The sequence below is a fragment of the Phytophthora ramorum genome, assembly GCF_020800215.1.
Source record: "Phytophthora ramorum isolate Pr-102 chromosome Unknown Phyram_PR-102_s0006, whole genome shotgun sequence".
NCBI lineage: Eukaryota > Oomycota > Peronosporomycetes > Peronosporales > Peronosporaceae > Phytophthora > Phytophthora ramorum.
In genome coordinates, this window is record NW_027150652.1 from 1,113,053 (window position 1) to 1,124,799 (window position 11,747).

The window sequence follows — 11,747 nt, forward strand, 5'->3', positions numbered from 1 at the left end:
CTCTGTCGCGCTGCTGCTGCTGCTGCTCCCGAAGCGCACGATCGTGCGCTTCGTCCAGTCGATCACCGGATCATGCCGTGCAAGCCACGGCATGCCCAACACCATATCGAACTTATCGTCCAGTTCGAGGACGATAAGCTCGTCGACGAACTCCTTCTCTTGATACGAGAAGCGTACGCGTACGATACGCTTCTCGGTTCTAACAACGACACCCGTTGCTAGTCTCACTTCCAATAGACTTCGAGGTGTTTTCACTTCCTCGAAGTCAAGCCTTGGAAGGCTCTGCAGTCGAACAAAGTTGTTCGACGCTCCACAGTCCACTAGAGCACGAAGAGACCTCTCTCTCTTCGAGCTTACCTTCAGGATGACAAGGTTCGGCTTGTCATCTGGCTTCTTGCAGTGAGATTGACTCTCACTGGGGGCAGCGATCTTCAATGCAGCGTGTCCGATGTCGACACGCTCGACCGCATCACCAGCAGGGCGCCCCGCGCCTGCTGGTCCCTCTAGGTTTTTGATAGTCCGTGACGATATCCAGTATCACCACGACGGCTCTTCGCCGCGTGCACAGGTGCTGTGCACTCGCGAGCGTAGTGACCGATGTTTCCGCAGCGGAAACAACGCACATTCGTTGATCCACGACGCTGCTGGGAACCAGCAGCCGTAGGTACATTGGTTTGGGACCTCCCGATGGCCTTACCACCGGTCGTGGCATCAGCCGCGGGGCGTTCACATGCAGTTTAGCCTGCCGCAGGCTAAACTCTTCTTGCATTGCGAGCGCAATTGCAGCCTCGAGAGTATTTGGATACTCTCGGAAGAGATAGGTCTTCACAGGCCCATCTCTAAGGCCCTTCATGAACGTGACGACCTTTGTCGCCTCGTCGATCGGGTTGGTCACGATGTTCGAGACCAAGTACCGTGCTCTTTGGGCGTAAGCACGCACGTCATACTTGCCCTGTTGCAGATCGAGGAACTCCGCCCTCGATCGGAACTCGTTTTGCGGGGGCTCAAACGCTAGTTTGAGCTCCTCCTTGAACTCTTCGTACGTGCTAAAGCACGTAGGGTCTGTGAGTCGGCGTCCGTACGCCCAACTCCTTGCTCGTCCGCCAAGACATGACATGGCGAACACAACCTTCGACAACGGGTCGACGATACGTCGAGTCGCAATGGCAGTGTCGACCTCGACAAGCCAACGGAGGAGAGGTTCGCCCTCTCTTCCTACGTAACTGCTTACGTGGAGTTTCAATGACTCCACGCGCGGTGTGGCCGATGGCGACACCGAAGTTCGAGCAGTGGTTTCACGCTGTTCCTTCACGATGAAACCCAGAGCAACACCGTGTTGCTCCGTCGGTGATAGCGTTCGCAACATCGTTGCTACCGCCGCTTCCCCAATGACTGTTGACAGTCGTTGGAGGGCCTCCCACTCTGGTTCCGACAGGTGGGGGCAGTCTGCACGCGCAACATGCGTTGCAGACGTGTTTGGGCTACCCACGGACATGTTACTGTCCAAGGGCAGGTTCTCAGCCCCGCGTTCGTATTCCATACGAACGTGTTAGTCGGTCGTTGGACGGACTACAAAGTGCTACCAGGTGTAATGGGTCTGCTTAGACCCACTACTTAAGCTTACACGTGTGCGCACGTGTATGAGGAAGCGTAGGAGTAATTTACTTAAGTTCAGTATACTTGTATCCGCAAGTATACTTAAACCTAGATAAAGGAACCGAACGATAGCTTTGGTGCCAAATGAGAACTGTATTGATTGTAAATGGGGTTTCCTCCTAAAACTGATATTTCTAATGAGAGGTTCTGCCATTGGATGGCTGGCAGAACCCCTATCTATTAAATGACTCTCATTAGTAGAAAGGTGTTACTTTCTACCAGTCATATGCCTTTTGCTATGAATGTGGACCACCCTGTGGGGTGGTCACCTGAATGTATCCCTTAGTGCATGTTGCACTAAGGTAGGAGGTGAACCGAATATGTAGCCCCGCTACATCCCGTCATGGCCGTCGAACAGGGGAACGCAGAATCCGAGACTACGTTCATTCGAGCATCCGGGCAGATAGCCGGGTCGAGCATCTTCATTCGGAACCCGAGGGAGGTGTCGGAGTCGTTCCACGACCCCGGGCAGTTGTGTTTGCACCAGATGATGCAGCCGTCCGCCGCGAAGCAGATGGCGCCCGTGACGAACACCGAGTGCAGCCAGCCGTTGTACATGGCATTCTGGAGATCCGCGCTGGACGGCTGCATTACCTGCGCCGTATTCTAGTGTTAGCATTTGACATGAAGTTAATACACAGACATTTAAGGCCTCACCCGTAGATTTTTTCCATCGATGAACCCGAAATTGTGCTGCAGCAGCGGCTCTCGTGCCTCAACTAGCCTGGCCAGCTTTCGCTGTGCCGACGGCGACGGGAACGCGATGCGTGCCGGAGCGTATCCGTGCAGTGCCAGCGCGATCGCCTCCTCTGTCTTTTTCAGAGTCCTTGACAAGGTGTTGGGCGGGGCGCCGAAGATCATACACAACGTCCCGTTCTCCGTGGACCCCGTGTAGAAGCACAGCAAAAGTCCAAGAACCTGGTGCAAGTAACGGAGCTTGGGCGGCCGCCCTCTTGACCTCGCGGGGCGGATAGCGTAGAACCCGGCGAAACGAGCAAGCAGCTGGTGAAACGCGGCCCTACAGAAGCCAGAGCGTAAGGTTAGAACACCTTGACCACAGACGTGCAGCATACGCGGAGACCTCACCCTCACCTTGTCAGGCTGGTCACGTTCAAGAAGTTCTTGTCGCTCCCGTACAAGTAGAGCGACATCCACGCAGAGTCGCACGGTGTGTCCAAGCAGTCCGCGGTCAGATAGTGGCGGCTACGCATGGCGATTCGCCACGCCTCGTCCAGCAGCAAGCTATGCACTTCCCTTCGCACCTTGCTCAAGTCGTTTTCGTAGTTCATGAAGCCCTGGAGCAGCCACAGCAGCAGGTCCGTGTCCTCGTTGTCGTCCATGACAACTGCACTACTACTACCAGGGGGCGGGAATTCGGAAGTGAGCTCGCAGAATCCAGAAGAAACTCGCCCACTGGGTGTTCTGGCACAAGTGTCTGGATTCAACGTCGAACCGCGGCATTCTTCCTCTATACGGGCACTACTTGACGGACACAGTAGGTAGCGTTATGGAATTTGTGGTGGCCGCTTCGAACGATATGCCAGCATATAGCTTTTTTATGGCTGCCATATCTGCTGCAAATATGACAGGCGCCTATGCTATTTTTGGTAGGCGTCCATTGGCACATTGCTATGTAATTAGAAATGAAATTCCAAATTTTGTTTTTTTCTAATTAGTCAGATTTCCTTAAAAAATCTCATTGCTCTGGACTAGCACCACTTTGGACCGGCAAAGGTGTAGTGTTAGGATAGCGTTGTGTTGCCATTCTAAAAGATGGCTAGTGAGAAGAGAGAAGAGAGATTAATGCACAGGCTGACGGCAAGCGCTCGTGGCCAGCCAAAAACGGTAGGCTGTCTGTCTGGCGAGTGCAGACCACAACAATAGAATACCCTGGTCTTGCTGAAAAGCTGCTGAAAGATCTTCGAAAACTGAAGTCGCGAGTGTGCGAGCAAATACGTCGCGAGCAAGAAGAGAAAAACGCTAAGGCGTCGATCACAAAGCGTCCGGCTCCGCTTGCCAAATGGCTATAGATATTTCGTTTGACAGGTATCAAATGTTCACCATACTTTCGTTGTACTAACCACGGTGGTGGATCGATTTCATATAGCAATGTATGACATGTAGCAGGTATCATTTAGTACAGGTTAATCTGTAGCGGCCTTTTGACAAACACTAAGTTTCGCCCCGAGTTGGTGAGTGCACGTCGCCATACCAAACTCGCGAATGGAGCCTGCAAATGAGGGCCGCGCGGTATTTGCGGTGGCAGGCTCAGCACTGAGCTAGCCAGCGAGCGGAGCCTTGAATCGTCCTATCTCCCTATCGCGTGGAAAGTAGCGCCGGAGCCGTGCCCAACCAAATATCGTGCGGCTGGTTACTCGCATTATCGTTATGCAGTGCTCACTCAGAGTGCAACCGGAAAATGCATGCATCTACAGCAAACGGTGGTAGCGAATAATGAATCCGGCAGGCCGATGCATCTACTCTCAATGAAGGTACTGACAACCAGCCAGGACAGAAACACCGCCACTCAAAGCCCACGCTTCCGACAGTGCAGTCCTGCTACTATCCCTCGCTGGGTGCTCCATCCACCGCCTGTTGCCCCATCCGGCATTGCACACACTGACTTCCCATACAAACGTCAATACTAAATTCCGAACTCGGGCATCAAGTTTCTGGTACAAGACAACAGGAAACCCAAGCCGCTTCCTGGCATTTGCCTGGCAAGAGGTGGCATAGGTCTCGACGATCAGAAGGTATAATATCTGTGTGGATGAAGTGCGACTCTGCCCGCTCCGGTGCCAAGAACTTGGCCAGCTGGAGCGCCCAACTGACAAAAACCTGCAACGTGTTTGCTCTGGATACTCTCGAAAGCTGGTCATCCGAGACTAAAGTGGCAGTTCACGTGACGGCGGCCACCACTTGGCAAAACGCTCTCTTTCGCGTTCCGTCTACGTCGGTTGCCAGCACGAGCCACTCCATTTCTACTCTTGACCTCAGTCGAGTATTTTTATCAGGCGCGCCGATAGTGCTTGACGAGCTTCAGCTTGATCGAGCATCACAGCTCTCGATACATTTGCAATGTCGGCTCGTTCGCGTCGTCCGCGAGGCCTGTCAGCGAACCACGTGAATGAGGAGGAGCGACTTCAGACCATCATGAACGATAAGTCCATTCTGTCGTCCGTGCGCCTGCTAGGCAAGGAGAATTGGGTCAAGATGGAGGAGCGCCCCAACTGCTTCTACTGCGCGCGCAAGTTCCGTCCATTCTCGCTGAAGCGCCACTGTCGCTCCTGCGGCGAGATCGTGTGCTCCAACTGCTATAGGCGAAGACGGGTGAGCGTCACCCCGACACTAGAAGTCGCGGTAAGACTCTGTTTCGACTGCATTGACAAGGCCATGCTCCTCGTTGAGAGTGACAACGTCAACACTAGCCATCCCTTTGAGGCCAGCTCAGACGCCAAGGAAGAAGACTCAGAAGAAGCTGTGGTGGAGACACAAACGTTCAAGCACGACGGGAAAAAGAGCTACCGCGACAGTGTGCAGACCACCAGCACCAGCACGTCCTTCTGCAGTCGATTCTCGGGCTTCTCAGGCTGTGATAACTGGAGTGACGCAGACAGTGACGTGAGCGACACTAGCAGTCTTGGTGGAAGCGGTGGCTCGATAGCATTGAGTCAACGTGGTAGCCGCCGCAACGGTCCCGCCATCCCTGCGACTGACGTAATTGAATTTCTTCCGGAAGAGGAGCAGTATGAAATCTACGAAGCGCGCAGACACGAGATCCTCACGCGGTTTAATGTGCTGGACACTGAGCCCGAAAAGGAATACGACGCGCTCTGTGAGCTTGTTCGCCAAGTTCTCGACTGCAACGTGGCAGCGGTGGCATTCATGGACCAGACTCGACAATGGTACAAGGCTCGGTACGGCATCGCTCAAGCTGAGCTGCCTCGCGAGATTTCCTTCTGCTCACAGTTGCTGCAGACGCCACTGCCGACCATCGTCATGGACGCATCCAAGGACCCTCGGTTTAACCAGAACCCGCTCGTCTCGGGCTCAGCAAGTATTCGCTTCTACGCCACTTCACCAATTTGCGACCCTAGCACTGGTATCGTCATTGGCTCGGTGTTTGTCATGGACCCCAGGCCGAAGCAAAAGCTACCGCTGCGTGCGATGGAAGTGCTGTCCTACGTTTCTTCAGCTGCCGAGAAGCTTCTCCAGGGTGAGGGCTCCACACCTCTTCCTTCATCGATGAAGCAGAAGCGTCATTCAATACCTAGCATGGCTCACCGACGAGAGTCGCTGCCACCGTATCCCGAAATTCGAGCTGCCTCACTTCAGAGCGTACCGGAGGAGATCGAAGACGGTGATTTTTGCACTCGTCTCCCTCGCTCAAATGCATCTAGCGTGTCGTCGAGTGGCAGCCTTCGCAGCAGTCAGCGCAGCAACCATCGCAGTAGCTTGCGCCGGTCAGGACCTAAAGCTCCCGTGTCTGCTCCGAGCTCACAGGCTCAATACCAGATTTTGGACCCAAACGTTAGACCGACATCTTCTGCCTCCGGTAGGTCTTCCAGCTCGAGCAACTCGAAACTCAGTATCACCGATCTGGTATCTGCCGAGCCTAGAAATCTGGAAACGACTCGAGAAGCTCCTGATCAACTGCATAGTCTCGACACGTCTTGCATTGAGCTTTTCCGCCGCATCACATCGACTCAGCAGCTTCTGGCAAAGCAGCACGATACGCTGCTGGCAACATTGACGCAACACTCGTCGCGCATCAGCTCGATCGAGAAAACCGTGGACCGGATCGAAGGCATCTTATCCACTCAGCGAACTCAGAGCATGCCACGGCTCGACAACTCTTCGGGGCGGCGGCCAGTTGACATGTAGTCTCGTTAGCTGGTCGGTGCGAAGCAGTAGTGTGTCTTGAAGTTCTGTTGTTGTTAAGGGGCCGAGGCACCACTTGGTTGTTCACAGGAGAGTTGTTGCCTTCTCTCCGGATCGGACACTTGACCCCCATCGGAAGAGGGAGAGTGTAGCATAGTTAGCGCACGTCTTGTGTTGTAGCGCGCGCGAACAGAATATATTCGTTTCTCTCAAAATGCTACACGGATCTAGGCAGCGGCAATGTGATATCAACGATCGCCAAAGACCTCTCGACGAGTTTCACGACGGAGCAATGTCTGAATTCCACACGTGCTCTCTGGTCAAGCTGCTTGGACATGCTGCGCTTCATATTGAACACTAGTTGAGGTGGGCTTTGTTGCGCTGTTCCTCCTCGCCATCACTACCCTCGTCCTCCTCCTCGGCATCAACGAAATCTTCATCTTCGTCGTAGTCTTCTTCATCATCGAAATCGTCATCCTCATTGCTGAAGCATCCATCGCTGTCGCTGTACTTTCCTTTAGTCAGCTCCAACGATAGGTCGTCTAGATCAAGCAGTACACCCAGCTCTACCAGTTCCTCCTTGTATTTAGCGATCTCCTTCGCGTAGCGAACACCGTGACGCACATGGCGTAACCGAAGGCCCAGGTTGAGGCCCCAGGCCGACTGCGGAAAAGGTTCTTCGGTCGGCACAGTAAAGCTTCCATCCATGCCTTCACAACTCCCATGCAAGTCAGCATAGGCTTGAAACGAGGCCAGCAACACATCATTCCAATACTGTTCGGCATGGGGTGCGAGATTTCCGTGGCCAGTGCCGTGTGCATGTCGGTGTTTTGAACTGACTGACACCGCTTTCTTCTTGCCTTCTTGTGTCTGGAATGGAAGTAGTCCAGTTGTGCGTTGGTTGTACAGGTGGAGCCACGCACCCAGCTCAAAATTTTTAGCCAGCTCTGGATACCGGGCATCCTCCGCAGGCACGACGAAATTACGGGGTACCTCTGCGAGATCGCCATTGAGTTCCTTGTATACCTTCACGCTAGGGTCCACAATATCTCGCCTAGTAGCAGCCGTTGACTTGTAGATACTCCAAACGAAGCCGATATTTTCGAGACGCTCGCGGTATTTCTCTACATGTTGCGCGTGCTGATGACGGTTGCGTATGTTGCGGACAGTGTGGCCAAGCTTGGCTCCCCACGAAGGTTGGGGCCAGGTGCTATCAGATGGCACGATGAAGCCTTGCGGCACATGGGTGTCGCCGTACATCTCTGCGTACACCTCCAACGCCGGCAGTACCCGGTCAACGAAATAACTTTCAAACGCGTTGAACTTGAAGCCTAGAGCTTCCAGCTCCGACAGCACATCGGCTACGTCTGAGCCGCCGCGTCCATTGCGCCTGACTCGAATCACCTGCTTGCCCAAATGGTAGCCGCGCAAGGCCTTGGGCCAGGACGTGTCGGTCGTCGGCACGACCCACCACGACGGCACATCGCAATGATGGTACTTGGATTTGTACAGGCGCAACGCCGGCAGCAGCTCCTTGGCCCATTTGCCGAAGAGCGACTCCCACGCATAACCGAGCTGCTTCAGCTGCTGTTTGTCGGTCTGCATTTCGTCTCTGAAGACGTGTCTCGAGTTCATGGTATCCACAATGTAGCCGAGCTTCATGCCCCACGCTCGTTCGGGCCACGGAGCTTCACTCGGCACCACAAACTCCTCCGGGATGAACGTATCGCCGTGCAGACTCGGGTACAGCTGCAAGCTGGGCATGATGGCTTCTCGCCACACGTCGAAGGACAGTCCGACCTCAAAGAAGTTGAGCTCTCGCAGGTCGGCCATGGCGCGTGGAGTCATGGCCTGCTCCTCCAAGTTGGCCTTGACCCTGGCTACCGCGTGGCCGAGTCGGTATCCGCGATTCACTTCTGGCCAGAACTCGTCGGTCGCGGGCACCTTGTACGTGTGGTGCACGCTGCAATGTCCGTAGAGCTGCCTGTACCTGCGCATGGCCGTGACGAACTGCATATTCCACTTCCACTGGGCGTCGCTCCACACAAAACCCATGTCATCCAGCTGCTGCTTGCGCTCGAGCGAGAGGCCGTCGTCCTGGTCGCGGCGCAGCAGCTGGCACTGCGAGCCAAGCTTGATGCCCCAGGCCGCGCGCGGCCACTTGGGGTCCCCCACGGGCACTTGGAAGTGCTGGCGTACGAATAAATGGCCCTCTTGCGCCTGAAAAACCCGCAGCGCCGGGATGATCTGCATCTCCCACACGTAGCTCTTCCAGTCCTCGAACGGGAAGCCGATGGTGCGCAGCAGCGCGCACTTGAACGGGCTGCAGCGGCCGCGCGTGAACAAACGCAGGCGATTGCCTAGGTCCATGCCCCACGTCTCCTTGGGCCACGGCGCCGTGGCGGCGTTGGCCGAGGACGGAGTGGGCACCACGAACTCGAAAGGCACTGTGAAGTGGCCTTCCAGGCGGTGGAACACCTGCAGCGCAGTCAGGAAGTTGCGGTCCCGCTCCGACTTGGGCACGGCCACAGACTCGGATGCGAACGCGCGGCGCTGCAGTGAGAGCGGTGCGCGCCTCGGCACCCGCAGCGACAGCAGACGCTTCATCCTGATGGCAATGTGTGGTGGCGTGTGTGGTGTGCACCACTTTGGGCTTTATGAAGAACGCGATTTGGGCCACATAAATCGGATTTGAAAGGGAAGGTAGTGCTTCAACGTCGATCATCAACCTTGATGGGAGGAAGAGCGCCACGTTCCTGTGCCCAATCGAGCTGAACGGGGCAGTGTCGAATCGACATCCCTCCAGAACGGCACGTTAATAGCTTGATGTTGCTGGCAACAATAGCATTGCAAGCTCTATCTGAGCCCGTCAACCGCACTAAGCGTCAACATGCACCTGCTCTATTTGCTAGACCAGAGCTTTGGCCGACTGGTGATCGTGCAAACTATCCCCAACTGCGTGGAGCACGGCCTACCCGCATCGCACTCACTTCTTCCTTGCAGCTTGGCCCTGCTCCAAACGGCGCTACCGGCAATTGCAGACTGAATTTGCCCATTTCAGGTACCCATTTCTTTCAGAATGGGTCAGGTTGAAGTTTCGAGTATCGACGTCACCAACGACTGCCACTGCCATTCTCACTTTTGCGCCGCGTCCCCGAAGCTCCTCTTCTTATCATGCTACAACGCGTGTCCCGCTCTGTCGTCTCCTGCCGCCCCGCGCGCGCCTTCTCGTCGTCCTCCGTGGTGCGCTCCGCCCTTGCGTCTCCTTCCTGCCTCTGTCGCTCCCTCTCACCCCCACGATCTTTTGCAGACGCGGGTGCCGCTCTTCATCGACGGCAAGTTCGTGCAGTCCAAGACCGACAAGTGGATCGACCTGCGCAACCCGGTACGGTACTGTACGCCGCTGGGGATGGGCCCGTGATCTGCTGCAAACCTTATTGACTGACGCGCGCGTTGCTGGCGATGCAGGCGACGAACGAGGTGATCTGCCAAGTGCCGGAGGCCACGCAGGACGAGGTACGTGGCTCGTCACTGCAGTGGATCGACTTGGTGTCTCAGCGTTTATGCTGCTCGCGTCTAGATGCGCCAAGCGACGGAGGCGGCTGCCCGTGCCTACAAAACGTGGAAGGAGGTGGGCGTGCAGCACCGCCAGCGCGTCATGCTCAAGCTGCAGCACTTGATCCGTGAGCACACGGAGGAGCTCGCGCTCTCCATCACCAACGAGCAGGGCAAGACCCTAGCCGATGCGCGCGGCGACGTCTTCCGCGGACTGGAAGTCGTGGAGCACACCTGCGGAGCTGCCACGCTCATGATGGGCGAGACGGCCGAGAACTTGGCCACGTCGCTCGACACGTACTCGTACAAGCAGCCGCTCGGCGTGTGCGCCGGCATCTGCCCCTTCAATTTCCCGGCCATGATTCCGCTCTGGATGTTCCCCACTGGCACGGTGACGGGCAACACCTACGTGCTCAAGCCGTCGGAGAAGGACCCCGGTGCCACGATGGTAAGCTGGCTGATGTCTATCGGAGTTGGTCAGGGATCTCACCCTCGTTGTGCTTTATTAGATTCTGGCACGCCTGGCCCAAGAAGCTGGTCTGCCGGACGGTGTGCTCAACATTATCCACGGCGCTCACGTAAGATATGCAACGTTTCGTTGAAGTGGTATTTCAACAGCCGCTAATCATTGTTGGTCGTTTGCCACTCACTTACAGGACACTGTCAACTTCATTTGCGATGCACCCGAAATCAAGGCCATCTCATTCGTCGGTGGTAACCAGGCGGGAGAGTATATCCACTCGCGCGGCAGTGCTAACGGCAAGCGTGTGCAGGCAAACCTCGGTGCCAAGAACCACGCCGTCATCATGCCCGACTGTGACAAGGAGCAGGCGATTGGTGCTCTTGCTGGCGCGGCTTTCGGAGCTGCAGGCCAGCGTTGCATGGCCCTTTCGGTTGTGGTGTTTGTCGGCAAGAGCAAGGAGTGGGTGAATGACATTGTGCAGAAGGCCAAGGAGATGAAGGTGAACGGCGGACTGGAGCCCGGCACGGATGTAGGCCCGCTAATCACAGTGGCTGCCAAGGAGCGTGCGGAACGTCTCATTCAAGAAGGCGTTGACAATGGCGCCGAGCTTCTTCTGGACGGACGTAATGTCAAGGTCCCCAAGTACCCCAATGGTAATTTTGTGGGTCCGACGGTGCTGAACAACGTCGGCGTTGACAACCCGGCATACGTGGAAGAGATTTTTGCTCCCGTGCTGGTCTGCACGTCTGTGGACACGCTGGAAGAAGCGATCGAGCTCATCAACCGTAACCCGTACGGCAACGGTACCTCGATCTTCACGTCCTCGGGTGCCGCCGCTCGCAAGTTCCAGCACGAGATTGATGTGGGTCAGGTCGGTATCAACGTGCCGATCCCCGTCCCGCTCCCCATGTTTTCCTTCACCGGCTCGCGTGCATCGATCCGTGGCGACCTGAACTTCTATGGCAAGGCCGGGATCAACTTCTACACGCAGATCAAGACTGTGACGTCGCTGTGGGACTACAACGAGAAGACGCGCTACAGCGCTGTGATGCCGACGCTCGGCCAGAAGTAAGAGAGCCAACTGTGTTCGGTGAAGACACAACAAATGATCATAGCGCAGATGCAGTATGGATTGAAAAACTCTTCTGTGAACAACCTGTACTTATTAAACACGTGCGTGTCTACCCATGTG

At 55.7% G+C, this 11,747-nt stretch overlaps 3 protein-coding genes across 3 annotated transcripts; 2 read left to right on the forward strand and 1 right to left on the reverse strand.

Annotated features, from left to right (window-relative positions):
- Positions 1-4,734: 4,734 nt before the first annotated feature.
- On the forward strand, positions 4,735-6,540 carry KRP23_7185 (1-phosphatidylinositol 3-phosphate 5-kinase FAB1; the record flags this gene model as incomplete). The annotated part of the gene is made up of 1 exon (XM_067892468.1): positions 4,735-6,540. One exon carries the CDS (start codon positions 4,735-4,737, stop codon positions 6,538-6,540), a length of 1,806 nt encoding a protein of 601 aa, XP_067744345.1.
- A 354-nt stretch (positions 6,541-6,894) lies between these two features.
- On the reverse strand, positions 6,895-9,144 carry KRP23_7186 (uncharacterized protein; the record flags this gene model as incomplete). Its single annotated transcript, XM_067892469.1, has 1 exon — positions 6,895-9,144. The coding sequence occupies one exon, from the start codon at positions 9,142-9,144 to the stop codon at positions 6,895-6,897; it is 2,250 nt and encodes a 749-aa protein (XP_067744346.1).
- A 567-nt stretch (positions 9,145-9,711) lies between these two features.
- KRP23_7187 (Methylmalonate-semialdehyde dehydrogenase [acylating], mitochondrial) lies at positions 9,712-11,627 on the forward strand (the record flags this gene model as incomplete). The annotated part of the gene is made up of 6 exons (XM_067892470.1): positions 9,712-9,780; positions 9,848-9,922; positions 10,006-10,053; positions 10,118-10,540; positions 10,602-10,670; positions 10,749-11,627. 6 exons carry the CDS (start codon positions 9,712-9,714, stop codon positions 11,625-11,627), a joined length of 1,563 nt encoding a protein of 520 aa, XP_067744347.1.
- Between the last annotated feature and the right edge of the window lie 120 nt (positions 11,628-11,747).